Genomic DNA, 18,817 nt, shown 5'->3' with positions numbered 1-18,817 from the left:
AGCACCTGAATAAAAAAGGTAAGATGATTGCCCAGCTACTAACCCTTGGATTTTCGAAGTGTTTCTCAACTGTGCAACAAACAATGGATCATTCAACCCAAATGTTCCCATTCTATGCTCCGTCCCCCAAAAAATACCTAGTTCTTAAACTGAATACTGTAGTCAGAATTTAAAATAAATAGTTACTTTGTACACCAGTCTGCAATTATTGTACAGTAAACCTCATACTGAGGCAACAATGTCAATTTGGTTCCATCACTTCAATGTATTGAACCTGTACAGAACAGTGTATGCTGAACAAAGCTTTCAATCTGTTTCAACAAATGCAGCAGATCCATACAGTATAAATTGTATTATTGAATGAATTCCACAGAAGTAATGCAGCCTATTTACTGTGCTTGTTCCTGCAATCTAGTGGTGATTTTGGTAATGTTCCAAACCCTGCAATTTCAAAAACTTGGTTGGGCTAATCAGTGAAAAGCCATAGAGGCGAACACAGCGCATCTTCTCTTCAACTACCCTCAACACCACACTGCGATTAGCCGAAGGTGGTCACAATTGAAGTGGGACAAGGTCAGTTCTCTTCCTTCCTTATCTTTCTTAAACGAGAACTGAGGCATTTGAGGGCTAGCAGTTCTGGGATTTAACTTTCTTGTTGTTATTATTTAGCGTATGCAGACTCAGCGTATAATTCCAGCCATCTTAGAGCATTGTCACCACCAGCATGCAAAGCATATAGGCCCCCATTTTCTTGTTGCAACCCAAGCATTCAACCTACCAAACTGTCCACCACTGGGCCACTTTATAATGTCAGGTGAAATGGATTTCTCTTTGGTCTTATGCAACAAATTTATAGATGAAACAGATACAAATAAAGGGGTGCAAATTCTCCCGATGCCTCAGTAGGTAAATGGTGTTCTACTGAGCTATGCAGACCAGGAAAGCCCCAGGTACAATTCGGGGTTTGTGCTCAATTAGTGATTTTAAATCAGGGTATCAGTGAGGATATTTGAAATAAAAACAGAAAATGCTGGAAAAGCTCAGCAAGTGAGGCAGCATCTGTGGAGAAAGAAGCAGAGTTAACGTTTCAGGTCGAAGACCTTTTGTCAGTTCTGAACATTAAATCTGTTTCTTTCTCCACAGATGCTGCCTCACTTGCTGAGCTTTTCCAGCATTTTCTGTTTTTATTTCAGATTTCCAGGATCCGCGGTATTTTGATTTTGATTTAGTGAGGACATTTGATTGGTCTCAGTGCCTCTCAGCTAGGATGCGGAGATAAGGCTCCCATTCACAATTGTCATCTGGTGACCCCTACAGGATATTGTACGAGAACAAGATCAGACATGGATTTGATACTTCTCCCTACTCCAGTCAATTAGCCTTTGGACATTCTCAGTCTAGATTGGCACATTTTTTTTTATTCGTTCACGGGATGTGGGCGTCGCTGGCGAGGCCAGCATTTATTGCCCATCCCTAATTGCCCTCGAGAAGGTGATGGTGAGCCGCCTTCTTGAACCGCTGCAGTCCGTGTGGTGACGGTTCTCCCACAGTGCTGTTAGGAAGGGAGTTCCAGGATTTTGACTCAGCGACAATGAAGGAACGGCGATATATTTCCAAGTCGGGATGGTGTGTGACTTGGAGGGGAACGTGCAGGTGGTGTTGTTCCCATGCGCCTGCTGCTCTTGTCCTTCTAGGTGGTAGAGGTCGCGGGTTTGGGAGGTGCTGTCGAAGAAGCCTTGGCGAGTTGCTGCAGTGCATCCTGTGGATGGTGCACACTGCAGCCACAGTGCGCCGGTGGTGAAGGGAGTGAATGTTTAGGGTGGTGGATGGGGTACCAATCAAGCGGGCTGCTTTATCTTGGATGGTGTCGAGCTTCTTGAGTGTTGTTGGAGCTGCACTCATCCAGGCGAGTGGAGAGTATTCCATCACACTCCTGACTTGTGCCTTGTAGATGGTGGAAAGGCTTTGGGGAGTCAGGAGGTGAGTCACTCGCCGCAGAATACCCAGCCTCTGACCTGCTCTTGTAGCCACAGTATTTATATGGCTGGTCCAGTTAAGTTTCTGGTCAATGGTGACCCCAGGATGTTGATGGTGGGGGATTCGGCGATGGTAATGCCGTTGAATGTCAAGGGGAGGTGGTTAGACTCTCTCTTGTTGGAGATGGTCATTGCCTGGCACTTATCTGGTGCGAATGTTACTTGCCACTTATCAGCCCAAGCCTGAATGTTGTCCAGGTCTTGCTGCATGCAGGCTCGGACTGCTTCATTATCTGAGGGGTTGCGAATGGAACCGAACACTGTGCAGTCATCAGCGAACATCCCCATTTCTGACCTTATGATGGAGGGAAGGTCATTGATGAAGCAGCTGAAGATGGTTGGGCCTAGGACACTGCCCTGAGGAACTCCTGCAGCAATGCCCTGGGGCTGAGATGATTGGCCTCCAACAACCACTACCATCTTCCTTTATGTTAGGTATGACTCCAGCCACTGGAGAGTTTTCCCCCTGATTCCCATTGACTTCAATTTTACTAGGGCTCCTTGGTGCCACACTCGGTCAAATGCTGCCTTGATGTCAAGGGCAGTCACTCTCACCTCACCTCTGGAATTCAGCTCTTTTGTCCATGTTTGGACCAAGGCTGTAATGAGGTCTGGAGCCGAGTGGTCCTGGCGGAACCCAAACTGAGCATCGGTGAGCAGGTTATTGGTGAGTAAGTGCCGCTTGATAGCACTGTCGACGACACCTTCCATCACTTTGCTGATGATTGAGAGTAGACTGATGGGGCGGTAATTGGCCGGATTGGATTTGTCCTGCTTTTTGTGGACAGGACATACCTGGGCAATTTTCCACATTGTCGGGTGGATGCCAGTGTTGTAGCTGTACTGGAACAGCTTGGCAAGAGGCGCAGCTAGTTCTGGAGCACAAGTCTTCAGCACTACAGCTGGGATGTTGTCAGGGCCCATAGCCTTTGCTGTATCCAGTGCACTCAGCCGTTTCCTGATATCACGTGGAGTGAATCGAATTGGCCGAAGACTGGCTTCCGTGATGGTGGGGATATCGGGAGGAGGCTGAGATGGATTATCCACTCGGCACTTCTGGCTGAAGATGGTTGCAAACGCTTCAGCCTTGTCTTTTGCACTCACGTGCTGGACTCCGCCATCATTGAGAATGGGGATGTTTGCAGAGCCTCCTCCTCCCGTTAGTTGTTTAATTGTCCACCACCATTCACGACTGGATGTGGCAGGACTGCAGAGCTTTGATCTGATCCGTTGGTTGTGGAATCGCTTAGCTCTGTCTATAGCATGTTGCTTCCGCTGTTTAGCATGCATGTAGTCCCGAGTTGTAGCTTCACCAGGTTGGTACCTCATTTTTAGGTACGCCTGGTGCTGCTCCTGGCATGCTCTTCTACACTCCTCATTGAACCAGGGTTGATCCCCTGGCTTGTTGGTAATGGTAGAGTGAGGAATATGCCGGGCCATGAGGTTACAGATTGTGCTGGAATACAATTCTGCTGCTGCTGATGACCCACAGCGCCTCATGGATGCCCAGTTTTGAGCTGCTAGATCTGTTCCGAATCTATCCCATTTAGGACGGTGGTAGTGCCACACAACACGTTGGATGGTGTCCTCAGTGCGAAGACGGGATTTCATCTCCACGAGGACTGTGCGGTGGTCACTCCTACCAATACTGTCATGGACAGATGCATTTGCGACAGGTAGATTGGTGAGGACGAGGTCAAGTAAGTTTTTCCCTTGTGTTGGTTCGCTCACCACCTGCCGCAGGCCCAGTCTAGCAGCTATGTCCTTCAGGACTCGGCCAGCTCGGTCAGTAGTGGTGCTACCGAGCCACTCTTGGTGATGGACATTGAAGTCCCCCACCCAGAGCACATTTTGTGCCCTTGCTACCCTCAGTGCTTCCTCCAAGTGGTGCTCAACATGGAGGAGGACTGATTCATCAGCTGAGGGAGGACGGTAGGTGGTAATCAGCAGGAGGTTTCCTTGCCCATGTTTGACCTGATGCCATGAGATTTCATGGGGTCCAGAGTCAATGTTGAGGACTCCCAGGGCCACTCCCTCCTGACTGTATATCACTGTACCGCCACCTCTGGTGGGTCTGTCCTGCCGGTGGGACAGGACATACCCAGGGATGGTGATGGAAGAGTCTGGGACGTTGGCTGAAAGGTATGATTCTGTGAGTATGTCAGGCTGTTGCTTGACTAGTCTGTGGGACAGCTCTCCCAATTTTGGCACAAGTCCCCAGATGTTAGTAAGGAGGACCTTGCAGGGTTGACTGGGCTTGGTGTTTTGCCGTTGTCGTGTCCGGTGCCTAGTGGTCCGTCCGGTTTTATTCTTATTATGACTTTTCGTAGCGAGATTTTACAACTGAGTGGCTTGCTGGGCCATTTCAGAGGGCAATTAAGAATCAACCACATTGTTGTGGGTCTGGAGTCACATATAGGCCAGACCGGGTAAGGACGGCAGATTTCCTTCCCTAAAGGACATGAGTGAACCAGATGGGTTTTTACGACAATCCGGTAGTTTCATGGCCATCACTAGTATTTTAATTCCAGATTTTTATTTAATTAATTGAATTTAATTAATTAATTGAATTTAAATTCGCCAGCTGCCGTGGCGGGATTTGAACTCATGACTCTGGATTTTAGTCCAGGCCTCTGGATTACTAGTCCAGTAACATAACAACTATGCTACTGTACCCTTGAAACATATCCACTTAGATGAGATACTGGAGGATCCAACATCCATGGAACAGAACCCCAGCGAGCCTTTAGGAGAGGAGTATTGGAACATTGGAAGAAAAAGTATTGTTAGTCATACACCTTCCCTAGCAAAACCACTCGTACTCCACTTGAAAGAGGGCAGGGGAACCGTAAACTACTTACATCATTCATATCTCCATCAATATCCTCTGGAAAGTCTGGGTATGCATCCCCTGATCCATCAACAGGAGCTAGACCCCAGTCATCTCCTTCTTTAATCTCTCCACAGTTTTCTATAATACATTGCTGCCAAAAATTAAACAAACCTTTATTAAACTGCCTAGGAAAGCAAGATGTTGTACAGGTTACGGTTTACACTGCATTATGGAATATTTGGTAAATGAAAGCATCCACTTTTGTTTCTTGCAGAATACTATAAAATAAAGCCAGTTTATTGTATTATATCTTAAAAGGTTGCACTATATTATTCCTGGAAAATATGCATGCATATATATATATATATCACACATATACCCCCCCACCCCAACCATTTTGATTAAGATAATTCTGGCGATGTAGACCTCACAGAAGTAAGCACTGGAGAGCTGATTTTTGTTTTAAAAAAATTAAAGATGGCAAAACAAATTGCATTGAGGGCCCCATGGGCTTAATGTTTAACATATAGCTACAGTATTCCTTTTGAATGACTGAGGTAAAAAGATAATGTTCCAATACAAAATGTTTGCAGACATGGTCCAGTGCACTGGCAATTCCCAACATGCTTGTTGAGAGCATAAGAGGAAACTACTTGCGAAGCATCATGGAACCACAGAAGTTTATAGCACAGGAGGCGCCCAATCAGCCCAGTGTCTATGCCAGCACTTTACTAATGCAATCCAAAGCTAAACCCACTGCCCTGCTCTCTGCATACAGTCTGTTTCTTCCTCTGTTTCAAATGTTTATCTACTTTCCTTTTAGAAGCAGCAATGGTCTCTGCCTCAACGGCTCAGTGTCAAAGCTTTCTATACAACCCTATGCATAAAGAAATTTCTCCTAGCCTCTCTTCTCACTCTCTGTGATAATGCTAAATTGACAAACCCCCTAGTCACTGACTCCCCAACTAGAGAATAGTCTTTCCCTATTAATTCGATCATAACCCTCCATAATTTTAAAAAACCTCCATTAAATGTCCTCTAAGCCTTCAGTATCTCAATTCTCTCCTCGTAACTATAGTTTCCCATCCCTGCCATCATCCTGGTGAATCTATGCTATACGCTCTCTATGGATTTAGTGTCCTTTCTTTAATGGAGTGCCCAAAACTGCAAAATATCAATATTTTGTATTCATTTATCATGACTTCTTTACTCTTGTATTCTATGCCCCTATTTATAAAACTCAAAGCGCTGTTAGCTATTTTTTTCTGGATTGATGTACCTGCACTTGGACTTTAAGAATGATGCATTTGAATCCCTAGGTGTTTCTGTTCATCCATACCCTTCAGAATTGTTATGAATTTAGATCTGCTGTAGATACTTTGAGGTTCAGTCACGTCTTAAGCAGTCTAAGCATCTTACTTTTGTTGGAATTAACTCACACTGCCCTATTTCTATTTGTATGATAGCGTGACCCAAGGATGTAACACTGGCATGCCTCACAATCTGAAAAGAAACTCTTATCTTTTGCACTTGTTTCTTCAATCTCTTTGAAAGCTAAACTAGGTGAGGCAAAGTTTGGTTTGAATCAATAAGCTGCTTTGTTCCACAGCAAGGCAAATATCCAGAGCAATAGTTATGATCAGATTGGCCTATTTCAATCAATACAACTTGTCTTCGCATCATATGAAAAGTAATGGACGATGGACGTGTGACACTATCCCACTTTGGCGGATTGTCAGTCCTACAGCTCAGGGCAGCTCAACTTATCTTTCTTGAACAAAGGCGTTTAGATTCAAGTGGAGCATCCATTCTTAAAGAAATATTAGAAAAGGGTGGGCAGACACTCTCAAGCAAGCTACTTTCTGAGAGGGGTATAATGTCAGTTGAGACAAGGAAGCACAATAAATTTGTTGAAAAACACTATAAAGCAATTTCAAGTTACTGGAGTAACAAATAACTTTCCACTCCACAGCCAGATAAGGAAGGAGGGCGAGGAGATTAAAATAGCCTTATCTCCATTAAAAAATGTTTTATTTGTAAAGTTAAGGAATTATGTTGGTCACTGAAGACCAGGAAATAGTATCATTATTGGGGAAAATATGTGCACATTACATCTTTATCAATAAACCCTAGAACATCTCATCTCAGCAACCAATTCACTACACTTTGCGCAAAATTGGTCATGTTAAATCTGAAATTGTTCAAAAAGAAACAAGAGTTAAACACAGGATTCAAAACCTTACTTAAATTAAAATATGAGCAATCAAAAATCTAATAGATATATCTGTAATAATTATTCTATTTTGTTAATTGTTTTTCTTCTCACCTTTACAGGCTTCTCATCTTTCACTTCTACACTTTCCAGCATTTTTACCACTCCCATCCCCTTCAGTGCCTGACCAAAAATCACATGTTTATTGTCCAGATGAGAAGTAGGTACAGTTATGATGAAGAACTGTGAACCATTGGTGTTTGGTCCTGCGTTGGCCATGCTGAGCAGTCCTGCCTGATCATGCTGTAAGAGTATAGAGGGAAATAATTTGTGTGAAGAACAAATATCAGCATCTTCATTTTAAAAACACAAAATTAAGATATACAGATACTATAAAGAATGCAGTTTTACCTATAATGACACTTCCGACAGGGCATGTGTACTAAATTGAATCAACAGATCACAGAGCAAATGATTTTTCCTTTACATTTCTGTGCAACTATGTCTTTAAGCTACATTTACCAGATAAATCTCTCCATTAACATAATAAGATTTGGCTATGGCTGAGACACTATTCATTAATCCATGGTTTAAAAAAGTCCACATTCATATGCAACCACTGCTGGGGGGACAATTCTTTTAAATATCTCAAGAGACGGTTTTGTGCCAATAATTAGCAATATAAACATGCAAAAGCTCAAATGTGAGGACAGCAGAATGGGATAAAACTTTTTTTTTAAAAACTTGCCGAGCTTTGTGCTCAATGTCACTGCTGAAAAATGGAACATTTTCTCATGCCAAGCACATTGTGTAAACATTCCCTGGTCAGGATATTGCATGATTAGATGAAGAGTAAAGTTTTCTCTATTCTGCCCACCAATGTTTGGCTCCTATCTCAGAAGGTCAATTCCTACTGCACTGGTGTGAGAATTTCCAATTATCAGTTAGTGTCAAATTGTGCCCTGGGTCCATGCACATTAGAATAAGGCTAAACTCTTCATGGACAACTCCTGCAAACCGAGGAGACTTCCATCTCATCAGTTTGAGCTAGATTTAAACCTCTGTTGCAGAGGCAGAAAACTAGTGTCTAATCTCATTTGGTTACGTTATTGTTGATCGGGTCAAACAGCTACTGTTATGACAGCATGATGGGCCTTCATACTGTAATGTAGAAAGTTATGTGGCATTTGACATACCCCATGGAAAACCATCGTATATCTACATCACAAAATCCATTATCTATTACCATTGATTCAGTCACTGCTCCAGCTACCATGTAAGTATTCACTACCCACTCCCTTTTTTAACCTTGTAATGAAAGTTTTCATCTTCAAATTTCTCTCCATAGATGCTTTCTCCTCCAGTTCCATTCTGATTGGAAAAGTCTCCTCCCTGGATCATAAACTTCTTTATAACTGAAAAGATTAGAAAGAATTATTCCATTTAAAAAAAAATTCAAATGCATGGTCATTTTAAAGTTGAGATCAACATATTCATGATGACACAGTCCAGCAATTGACTTACTCCTGTGGAAAGGGCAACCTTTGAAATGCAAAGGTTTTCCAGTTGTTGGTCCAATTCCTTTCTCTCCAGTGCATAAAGCACGAAAATTCTCAGCCGTTTTAGGGCAGACATCAGCAAACAGCTCCAGAACTATCCGTCCAACTACAACAATAAAGATACTGTACATTAGATTTCAGACAGATGGACTTTTGCAATAAAAAGCTTATGCTGATTAAAATATTTCAGTCACTGAAATACACAGGAAATCAAATTAATAGTTGAGCTAGCCACTATCAGCATTGTACACCGTTGTGCACCCACTCGACCCGATGATTAACTTTCTCCAAAAGGTTTCTGTAAAAAAAAATCAACCATATTAATTAAGATTTTGATGATAAAAATATTTTCCTTGTTAATGGCACTGAAAAGGATTACATCAATTTACACCTATTTAATCTGGAGTTACACTATACCACTCAATTAGATTCTGGAGAAGTCTGCTAATCTAAGAATCTGAGAGAGATTAGCTGTTATGTTTTGGGTTTTTTTCCCTACTATCAACAACCACTCCCATAAACAGATCTAACACCTCTACAAACCAGATTATATGGTAAATCTAGCAAAACTCAGAGGTTGAACAGAGCACTGTAGTCACTTATACTCCAGTTCACTGGACAGAGCAGGTGCCACCAACTTAATTTCGGTAGGCAAAAAAAAATGAACACTCTACCAGACCATTATTTAGGAGCTAAACTACAAGGCAGGATTATTTATCCTTAAGTATTATATTTACAGCAACCACAAATTATAAGCAAGGCAACTGTACGTCTTGAAAAATGATGGTGCAAGCACCAAAGCACTTCAGACACTCACGGTTTGCTATGCTGCAACATCGGGAGTGTCTGAAGAGTCCAATTCTCGAACGACAGACCTTGCCACAGATGTGGCAGGCGTAAATCACAGGGCCAGATGATGAAGCCTGCACAGTATTAACTCAATGCCTGATGCACTTTCCTCTTCAGGCTCTCAGCCACATCTCTTCAACCATTTAGGCCCCTGGATGCAGCGCAGTCCTCCAATGTGGCTTGTTGTTAGCCACTTCTTCCCAGCTTACGGTATTGATGTTGAAAGTTTTCAAATCCCTCTTGCAAAAACATGTTTGAACTCGAGTCTAAGTCGGCCCAGCAGCCTTGAAGCATCCATGCAAAAGATCCTGTGGAATATGCCCATCTTTCATCCAATATAAATGACCAAGTCACTGGAGGCGTGTGTTTGAGAAATGTTATTAGACTTGGCAACTTAGCTTTATAAACTTTAGTATTCTCCTCAAAATGTCAAATGCAACAAAGATCCTTCTCCTGTGCAAACCCTCAACATAAAACTGACCCTTACAACAAGGTTACTTAATACTTAAGTGGCCGTCTGCCACCACGGAGCCTCTGATTAGCCTTTACCTCAAAAGGCCTCACACTGACTAATGTGTGGGTTGCCAAATACAAGGCCACAACTCCGGACTACATGGCTGTCTGTCAAATGGACTACAAAGAGTCATGGCACTGCTCCACTCATAAACTTGACAAATTTTCAACTCAGATATAACTGTCAATCAAAACTATCTTACCTTAAAAAGATCTACAGGTTATCAAATGTACAAGACGTTCACTGGTCAGGGAACTCTCTAGCACCCTTTGAAGTTCAAGAGCTGTAACTGCAGGAAAATAACACTTACCCAGGCAACTAACAGGGATCCAACTGGGACAGAACACTGCTAAAGAATCTGCTTTTCAGACATTAGTTTATTAAATTACCATTTGTTTCACATACACAGATGCATATTAATGCCTATGATATGGCCATCAAATGTATTCACTGCAGTTTGATGAATCAGCTAACAGTACTTAATTTTAACCCTGTATTTACTATGGTTAGCAAGGAATACAATAAATCATCCATCATAAACAAAATGCTCCATTTTTGTTACCCTAGCTTAAATCTGTTCCAATTTAAAATGTTAGAATTATATCAGACCCTAGAAAATGCTGTGAAGGTACAAACACAAGATGTCAGCACACTGGATCCAGATTTTGTTGTGACCTAATTCAGAATACTATGACAGCACTACCTGGTAGTCAAGACACGACAACAGAACAGGATTTCAAAAGTTCTCTATACCTGCAGCTTCCCATTTAAGCCACAAAAATGTCTCTATGAAGAAACAAAACGGTGAAAATAAAACAAAGCGGTGAAAATAAAACAAAACCATGTTAGCACAAAGTTCAACTCCATTTTCAAAGCGGTCAGAATTTTTCACCTTGGCAGTGAGAAACAGTGGGCTATATGGCCATCGCAGGGATTGGGGGGTGAGGGCACCATAGCTGATCTGAACCTATCCTCACCCGACATCCATGGAATGTATTCTCTTGTGGGGAGGGGGAAGAACCAGTGCCCACCTCCTCCCCTGCAAAGGAGAAGTATGGGCTATATTGGACAAGCAAACAAAAAAGACAAGGTAAACAAGTCTTATAAATCAGTATCTATAAAATTTTTCACTGTAGAACACATGTAATGGAATCTTTTGACTGCATCAATAAATCTTTGTAGTGTTGTTGCAAAGGACATGGGGCAAACTCGTTACAGAAGCAATGCAGTACATATGGAATGTGTCTGGGAAGAACTCTTCAGTTATTGAAACATTTGGTCAGCAGGCAAGAAGGTTTCCACATTGTGGCTCACATGACGTACTTGAATCAGTGGATCTAAATTTTCCCAGAGTAATCCAGGCTGCACGTAAGTGACTATTCCACGTTGTGTCGCACATAGCAAGCCTAGATCGCTTCATTCCAAAGATATCTTGTGCTCCATAGAAACAAGACCCACGTTTCGCACAATTGCTTAGCAACGAGAGGCATTAAGCAAGTGATCACATATATTTTGCATTTTCCTGATCTGTGCTATTGAATGAATAAATGAGTAATCACCAGCTAAAGCCTGTGATTTTCACACCAGTTTCCTAGAAGAGAACAGTTCACAGACTGATTCATATGGACAATGATGCCATTCTTCTGCCCTAATAATGTGACAGCAAACTGTTCTAACTGAATCTTAATGATATTAAGAGCAAATTGATGTCGTTGCTATGTCAATGTATCTGCTGATCTATAAGAGACACTGCCAATTGCAAGAAACCATTCTTTCCCAGACTGCTTCATTTGACTCCAGTACCGAAAGGCTGACATCCTCATGGGCAAACATGCAGATGAATGTGGAATTGTAAACATCAAAAATCTCTTCCTGTAAAAATACAGCTATTTCTAGAAGGGTAGTAGAGTTGTGCCTCAAATAATTTACATCTCTTCTTGTTTGCTTGGTGTGTTCTGCCATTCATTGTTCATCACATGCAGCCAGTAATTTCAGGTGTACTTATGGGATGAGCTATACATGCCCTATTTTGTGAGCAAATGTATGACAAAACATTTCAGCAACATCTATGTAACGTTGTTACAGCGTCTAGGTGTCCATCGCGTTCCTCCTCGTCTGAGCAGATGCAACCAACAGAGTACCCGTCGTCGTCCAGTACTTCCCCGGAGCGGAGAAACTACGCCATGTTCTCCGCAGCCTTCGACATGTCATCAATGACGATGAACACCTCGCTAAGGCCATCCCCACGCCTCCACTACTCGCCTTCAAACAGCCACCCAACCTCAAACAGACCATCGTTCGCAGCAAATTACCCAGCTTTCAGGAGAACAGCGTCCACGACACCACACAACCCTGTCACGGCAACCTCTGCAAGGCATGCCAGTTCATCGACACAGATACCACCATCACACGAGAGGACACCACCCACCAGGTACATGGTTCATACTCCTGTGACTCGGCCAACGTTGTCTACCTCATACGTTGCAGGAAAGGATGCCCCGGAGCATGGTACATTAGCGAGACCATGCAGACACTGCGACAATGGATGAACGGACCCCGCGCAACAATCGCCAGACAGGAGGGTTCCCTCCCAGTCGGGGAACACTTTAGCAGTCAAGGACATTCAGCCACCGATCTTCGGGTAAGCGTTCTCCAAGGCGGCCTTCGAGACACACGACAACGCAAAATCGTCGAGCAGAAATTGATAGCCAAGTTCCGCACCCATGAGGACGGTCTCAACCGGGATCTTGGGTTCATGTCACGCTACACGTAACCCCACCAGCAGAAAAAAGTTATCTGTTTTTAATACAACTGTACATTCTCTTTCTCTCTCTGGCTTTGTCATCTGACCCATTGTGTATTCAGTATACTGGGATGTACTGTTTTCCGCGGCTAACCTGTCTGAACACCAACGACACCTTTGATTGGTGTGATCGTGTCCCAGCCTAATATAAGATATGCGATTTGAGAACCTTTCACTCACTCACCTGACGAAGGAGATAATCTCCGAAAGCTTGTGATTTTCAAATAAAACTGTTGGACTATAACCTGGTGTTGTAAGATTCCTTACATTTGTCCTCCCCAGTCCATCACCGGCATCTCCACATCATGCTTAGTGCAACAGTTTTCGCTTGACTCCCGAGAACAGTGTTATAGTAAGGCTCGCCACGTGCATGAAATCAGTGAACCATTCTTTTTGCTGCAAGATGACTATCATGAAGACTTCTCTAACTTAATTGTTATAAATTAATTTTCATTTCAAGAAAGTAAATTATGTCTGGCATTCCTGTCAACCCTCCCACCTATAATTATTTTGTCAACACCCATGGGTCAAAATCCTGGAACTCCCTTCCTAACAGCACTGTGGGAGAACCTTCACCACACGGACTGCCGCGGTTCAAGGCGGCGGCTCACCACCACCTTCTCAAGGGCAATTCGGGATGGGCAATAAATGCCAGCCTCGCCAGCAACGCACACATCCCATGAATGAATTTTAAAAAACCCATGGCTGGCTGAAAAAAAAACATATTTCTGTAATTATATAGCAAGACAGCAAATTTATCTTAATTGATACTTTTGCATTAACAGAAATATAATTTTCCCAGGGTGAAAGATTTGACCCTAGCCAATTAGAGATACTGGATTCTCTAAACACATCCCCAAGCAATTTTGCACACAGACCTCTCGTATCACCCCTGGAATCCTGTATTTTTATGCTTTTGGTCACCAATAGAAACCTAGGCTAAAAAAATGCTAGTCCATGTGCATACTTTCTAGCAGGTCATTAGGTAGCTATCAAGGACAAAAACCCTGGCTGATTTCTTCTATCCCAAGCTCAGACTGTTGAAGCCAACTATGGTACCTCTACCACTAACTATCCTGGCAGAGATTAGTTAAATCAGCACAGACCAATGATCAAAAACTGGGATGTTGCGGGTGTATGCAGCCGAGGACTAAACTACACAGTGCATTTAAAACACAAAGCTCTCAAAGCAAGTTCCTAATAGAATTCTTAGACTTTGAGACACACTTATCACACAAGCAAGAACTGATATTTTCAGTATCCCATGTGGTTTAATTTAATTCCAAGATAGATTGAAAATATTAAATGATTTTTTTTTTAAAAACTTCAAAGTACAGGGGTCCCTCTTGCAAAGCATATTGGATTTGGGCCAAAACAAAACTAATTAAAATTCTTCCACCTTGCAGAAAACTGCCATAAAGTCTCAAGATGCTTCTACTAATGTGTAGAGGGAATAAACCTCCTATTTTCCCCAAAGTAAGAACCCTTCCATTTTTCATCAGGAGAACCCAAATACATTTTTCTTTTGTCCTTCAGTTTATTGACTGGCAACAAATTTCTGACACAATGTAATCTGAATGAGTCAGTATGCAATTTGAATGATGCTAACACATTGTTCTGTGAAGCACTAAATACACATTTAATCAGAAAGTTAAGAACTTTTATTAAGATTCTGGATACATAAAAATTTGAAATATTCAAGCAAAAAAAATCATTGTATGGCTCTTTAAAATAAAGTTTTGCTAGTTTGAAAGGCTGCACACTTTCTTTTGCCCTGAACGTTTGGGAGTTTAATTTTACAAGAGCAGGTCAATATTCCAAGGAAAGGACTTAAAAGATCGTTAGCTGGTAATTTCCCCTTTCTAGCAGCTGCAGTATCCAAAGTAATAAATGTTTGCAAAGCATATTAGAAAATTCATTATGTTTTGAGTACTCAGTGTGTAATTAACTGAAAAGCTTAAAACTTAAAAGGAGCTGCAGCCAACTAGTAAAATGTTATGTACTCTTATTCCTTGTGATAATACAAGTCTTTAAATGTAAAATAGGAAATCAATCTCAATCCAGTCAGCACTACTTCCCTTCACATGTCTCCAAATCAGCTCAAGTGACAGATATAATGCTTTTATTACAGCCTTCACAGTAATATATGCTGCTTGGGAAATATGCTTCAGCTGGACAACACACAGCTGCAGTGTATTCTATCTCTCCATCTATAAAGTAGTAGCACCCAAGGGATACATTTATTTGGCAGATTGTTGATTGTAGGATAACAGTATCTCATCCAAATTTTTATTCATGTGTGCGCCTTGTCAGAGACTATTCATCTGCAGGGGTATCATAGCCAAGCTCAATCTGTGAAGCTGGGTCGTCACCCAGTGTTGCTCTTGTCACTCCTTCCTTCTGGAACTCCTTGGCCAGATCCCTCCGCCTTATCACTCTCCCTGCTTTTAACTTCAAAACTCTTTGGTAGGCCTACCGATCCCCATCATCCCACCCTCAGTTTTTTTTCCTTTTTCCCCTCCGGTTCCACACCCATTGGTTTGTCCTCATGCTAGGAGACATCATGAAAAGTACTGGAGAAATGCAAACTGTATATACAGTGAGTAGTGATCAGGAGTGGGGACGGCAGTTCAAATCATACAGCACAGGAGGCCATTCTGCCCATCATGCCTGTGCTGGCTCATTGAAAGAGTTATCCAATTAGTCTCACTCCTCTGCTCTTTCCCCACAGCCCTGCAAATTTTTCCTTTTCAAATATATATCCTTTTGAAAGTTACTAATGAATCTGCTTCCACCATCCGTTCACACAGTGCATTCCAGATCATCATAACTCCCTGGATAAAGAAAAATTCTCAGCTCCTCCTAGTTCTTCTGCCAATTATCTTAAATCTGTGTCCTCTGGTTACAGACCCTCCTGCCAGTAGAAACAGTTTTTCCTTATTTACACTATCAAACCCCGCAACCCCTCCTTCCTAACTGAAGGCAATGAAGCCAATTACAGCATTCCTTTTGTCATCCTGGCTAAAATCGGCTATTCAGCACATACTGAAGATTAAACCTGGGCCCTTCCTAGTCTGTATGGTTCTGCAGATAAACTCAACGAGACAGCGAAGTAGCCTGATACTGACTGACTGACTGACTCAAGCACACCATCAATCTGTATGACAAATGTATTATTCACATTTCACTGGAAAAGAAGTTTACGAGTGAAGAGAGGGGGGGGGCAAGCTGTTCCTGTCACCGGGAAAGTGCACGATAGAAACAATTAGTTATAAAATTAATAAGAAGGGGAAGCACGTGGCTAAAAACAACACGATAAATAATCAGTGTTTGTATTTGACTTTAAACAACAAACGATTCTCGAAGCTTCCAAGGATAAGAATGTTTTTGAATCCTCACAGAACCTTCAGCACAAGATCATCAAAACAAAAACGATTTCTGCTTGAAAGACGAAGATTGAAAAGCTGATTGGAGCGAGGGAGGAGCGTGGGGGGGGGGAGGAGCGAGGGAGGAGCGTGGGGGGGGGAGGAGCGAGGAGGAGCGTGGGGGGGGGAGGAGCGAGGGAGGAGCGTGGGGGGGGGAGGAGCGAGGGAGGAGCGTGGGGGGGGAGGAGCGAGGGAGGAGCGTGGGGGGGAGGAGCGAGGGAGGAGCGTGGGGGGGGAGGAGCGAGGGAGGAGCGTGGGGGGGGAGGAGCGAGGGAGGAGCGTGGGGGGGGAGGAGCGAGGGAGGAGCGTGGGGGGGAGGAGCGAGGGAGGAGCGTGGGGGGGAGGAGCGAGGGAGGAGCGTGGGGGGGGAGGAGCGAGGGAGGAGCGTGGGGGGGGAGGAGCGAGGGAGGAGCGTGGGGGGGGGAGGAGCGAGGGAGGAGCGTGGGGGGGGGGAGGAGCGAGGGAGGAGCGTGGGGGGGGGAGGAGCGAGGGAGGAGCGTGGGGGGGGAGGAGCGAGGGAGGAGCGTGGGGGGGGGAGGAGCGAGGGAGGAGCGTGGGGGGGGAGGAGCGAGGGAGGAGCGTGGGGGGGGAGGAGCGAGGGAGGAGCGTGGGGGGGGAGGAGCGAGGGAGGAGCGTGGGGGGGGAGGAGCGAGGGAGGAGCGTGGGGGGGGGAGGAGCGAGGGAGGAGCGTGGGGGGGAGGAGCGAGGGAGGAGCGTGGGGGGGGAGGAGCGAGGGAGGAGCGTGGGGGGGGAGGAGCGAGGGAGGAGCGTGGGGGGGGAGGAGCGAGGGAGGAGCGTGGGGGGGGGAGGAGCGTGGGGGGGGAGGAGCGTGGGGGGGGAGGAGCGTGGGGGGGGAGGAGCGTGGGGGGGGAGGAGCGTGGGGGGGGAGGAGCGTGGGGGGGAGGAGCGTGGGGGGGAGGAGCGTGGGGGGGGAGGAGCGTGGGGGGGGAGGAGCGTGGGGGGGGAGGAGCGTGGGGGGGGAGGAGCGTGGGGGGGAGGAGCGTGGGGGGGAGGAGCGTGGGGGGGGAGGAGCGTGGGGGGGGAGGAGCGTGGGGGGGGAGGAGCGAGGGAGGAGCGTGGGGGGGGAGGAGCGAGGGAGGAGCGTGGGGGGGGAGGAGCGAGGGAGGAGCGTGGGGGGGGAGGAGCGAGGGAGGAGCGTGGGGGGGGAGGAGCGAGGGAGGAGCGTGGGGGGGGAGGAGCGAGGGAGGAGCGTGGGGGGGGAGGAGCGAGGGAGGAGCGTGGGGGGGGAGGAGCGAGGGAGGAGCGTGGGGGGGGAGGAGCGAGGGAGGAGCGGGGGGGGTGGAGCGGGGGGGGGGAGCGGGGGGGGGAGGAGCGGGGGGGGAGGAGCGGGGGGGGGAGGAGCGGGGGGGGAGGAGCGGGGGGGGGAGGAGCGGGGGGGGGGAGGAGCGGGGGGGGAGGAGCGGGGGGAGGAGCGGGGGGGGAGGAGCGGGGGGGGAGGAGCGGGGGGGGAGGAGCGGGGGGGGGGAGGAGCGGGGGGGGGAGGAGCGGGGGGGGGAGGAGCGGGGGGGGGGGAGGAGCGGGGGGGGGAGGAGCGGGGGGGGGGAGGAGCGGGGGGGGGAGGAGCGGGGGGGGGGGGAGGAGCGGGGGGGGGAGGAGCGGGGGCGGGAGGAGCGGGGGGGGCGAGGAGGAGCGGGGGGGCGAGGAGGAGCGGGGGGGGCGAGGAGGAGCGGGGGGGGAGGGAGGAGCGGGGGGGGGGGAGGAGCGGGGGGGGGAGGAGCGGGGGGGGGAGGAGCGGGGGGGGGAGGAGCGGGGGGGGAGGAGCGGGGGGGGGGAGGAGCGGGGGGGAGGAGCGGGGGGGGAGGAGCGGGGGGGGAGGAGCGGGGGGGGGGAGGAGCGGGGGGGGGAGGAGCGGGGGGGAGGAGCGGGGGGGGAGGAGCGGGGGGGGGAGGAGCGGGGGGGGGAGGAGCGGGGGGGGAGGAGCGGGGGGGAGGAGCGGGGGGGGAGGAGCGGGGGGGGGAGGAGCGGGGGGGAGGAGCGGGGGGGGAGGAGCGGGGGGGAGGAGCGGGGGGAGAAGCGGGGGGAGAAGCGGGGGGGAGAAGCGCGGGGGGAGAAGCGCGGGGGAGCGGGGGAGAAGCGCGGGGGGGAGAAGCGCGGGGGGGAGAAGCGCGGGGGGAGAAGCGCGGGGGGAGAAGCGCGGGGGGGGAGAAGCGCGGGGGGAGAAGCGCGGGGGGAGAAGCGCGGGGGGGAGAAGCGCGGGGGGGAGAAGCGCGGGGGGGAGAAGCGCGGGGGGGAGAAGCGCGGGGGGGAGAAGCGCGGGGGGGAGAAGCGCGGGGGGAGAAGCGCGGGGGGAGAAGCGCGGGGGGGAGAAGCGCGGGGGGAGAAGCGCGGGGGGGAGAAGCGCGGGGGGAGAAGCGCGGGGGGGAGAAGCGCGGGGGGAGAAGCGCGGGGGGAGAAGCGCGGGGGGGAGAAGCGCGGGGGGGAGAAGTGCGGGGGGGGGGGGGGGGAGAGAAGTGCGGGGGGGGGGGGAGAGAAGTGCGGGGGGGGGGGGAGAGAAGTGCGGGGGGGGGGGGGGGAGAGAAGCGCGGGGGGGGGGGAGAAGTGCGGGGGGGGGAGGAGAGAAGTGCA

At 47.4% G+C, this 18,817-nt stretch overlaps 1 protein-coding gene across 1 annotated transcript in view; it reads right to left on the bottom strand.

Moving 5' to 3' along the window:
* The window catches only part of ppid (peptidylprolyl isomerase D), a 30,211-nt gene that overhangs the window by 10,911 nt on the left and 483 nt on the right, over nucleotides 1-18,817 (bottom strand). The window contains exons 2-5 of the mRNA XM_067992660.1: nucleotides 8,606-8,746; nucleotides 8,390-8,496; nucleotides 7,196-7,384; nucleotides 4,898-5,020 (exon numbers count right to left, since the gene is read on the bottom strand). Of these exons, the coding sequence (XP_067848761.1) occupies nucleotides 4,898-5,020; nucleotides 7,196-7,384; nucleotides 8,390-8,496; nucleotides 8,606-8,746 (560 nt within the window). The remainder of the gene's footprint in view (nucleotides 1-4,897; nucleotides 5,021-7,195; nucleotides 7,385-8,389; nucleotides 8,497-8,605; nucleotides 8,747-18,817) is intronic.

This window comes from Heptranchias perlo, chromosome 1 (assembly GCF_035084215.1).
Source record: "Heptranchias perlo isolate sHepPer1 chromosome 1, sHepPer1.hap1, whole genome shotgun sequence".
Taxonomy (NCBI): Eukaryota; Metazoa; Chordata; class Chondrichthyes; order Hexanchiformes; family Hexanchidae; genus Heptranchias; species Heptranchias perlo.
This window is presented reverse-complemented; position numbering and strand designations above follow the sequence as displayed.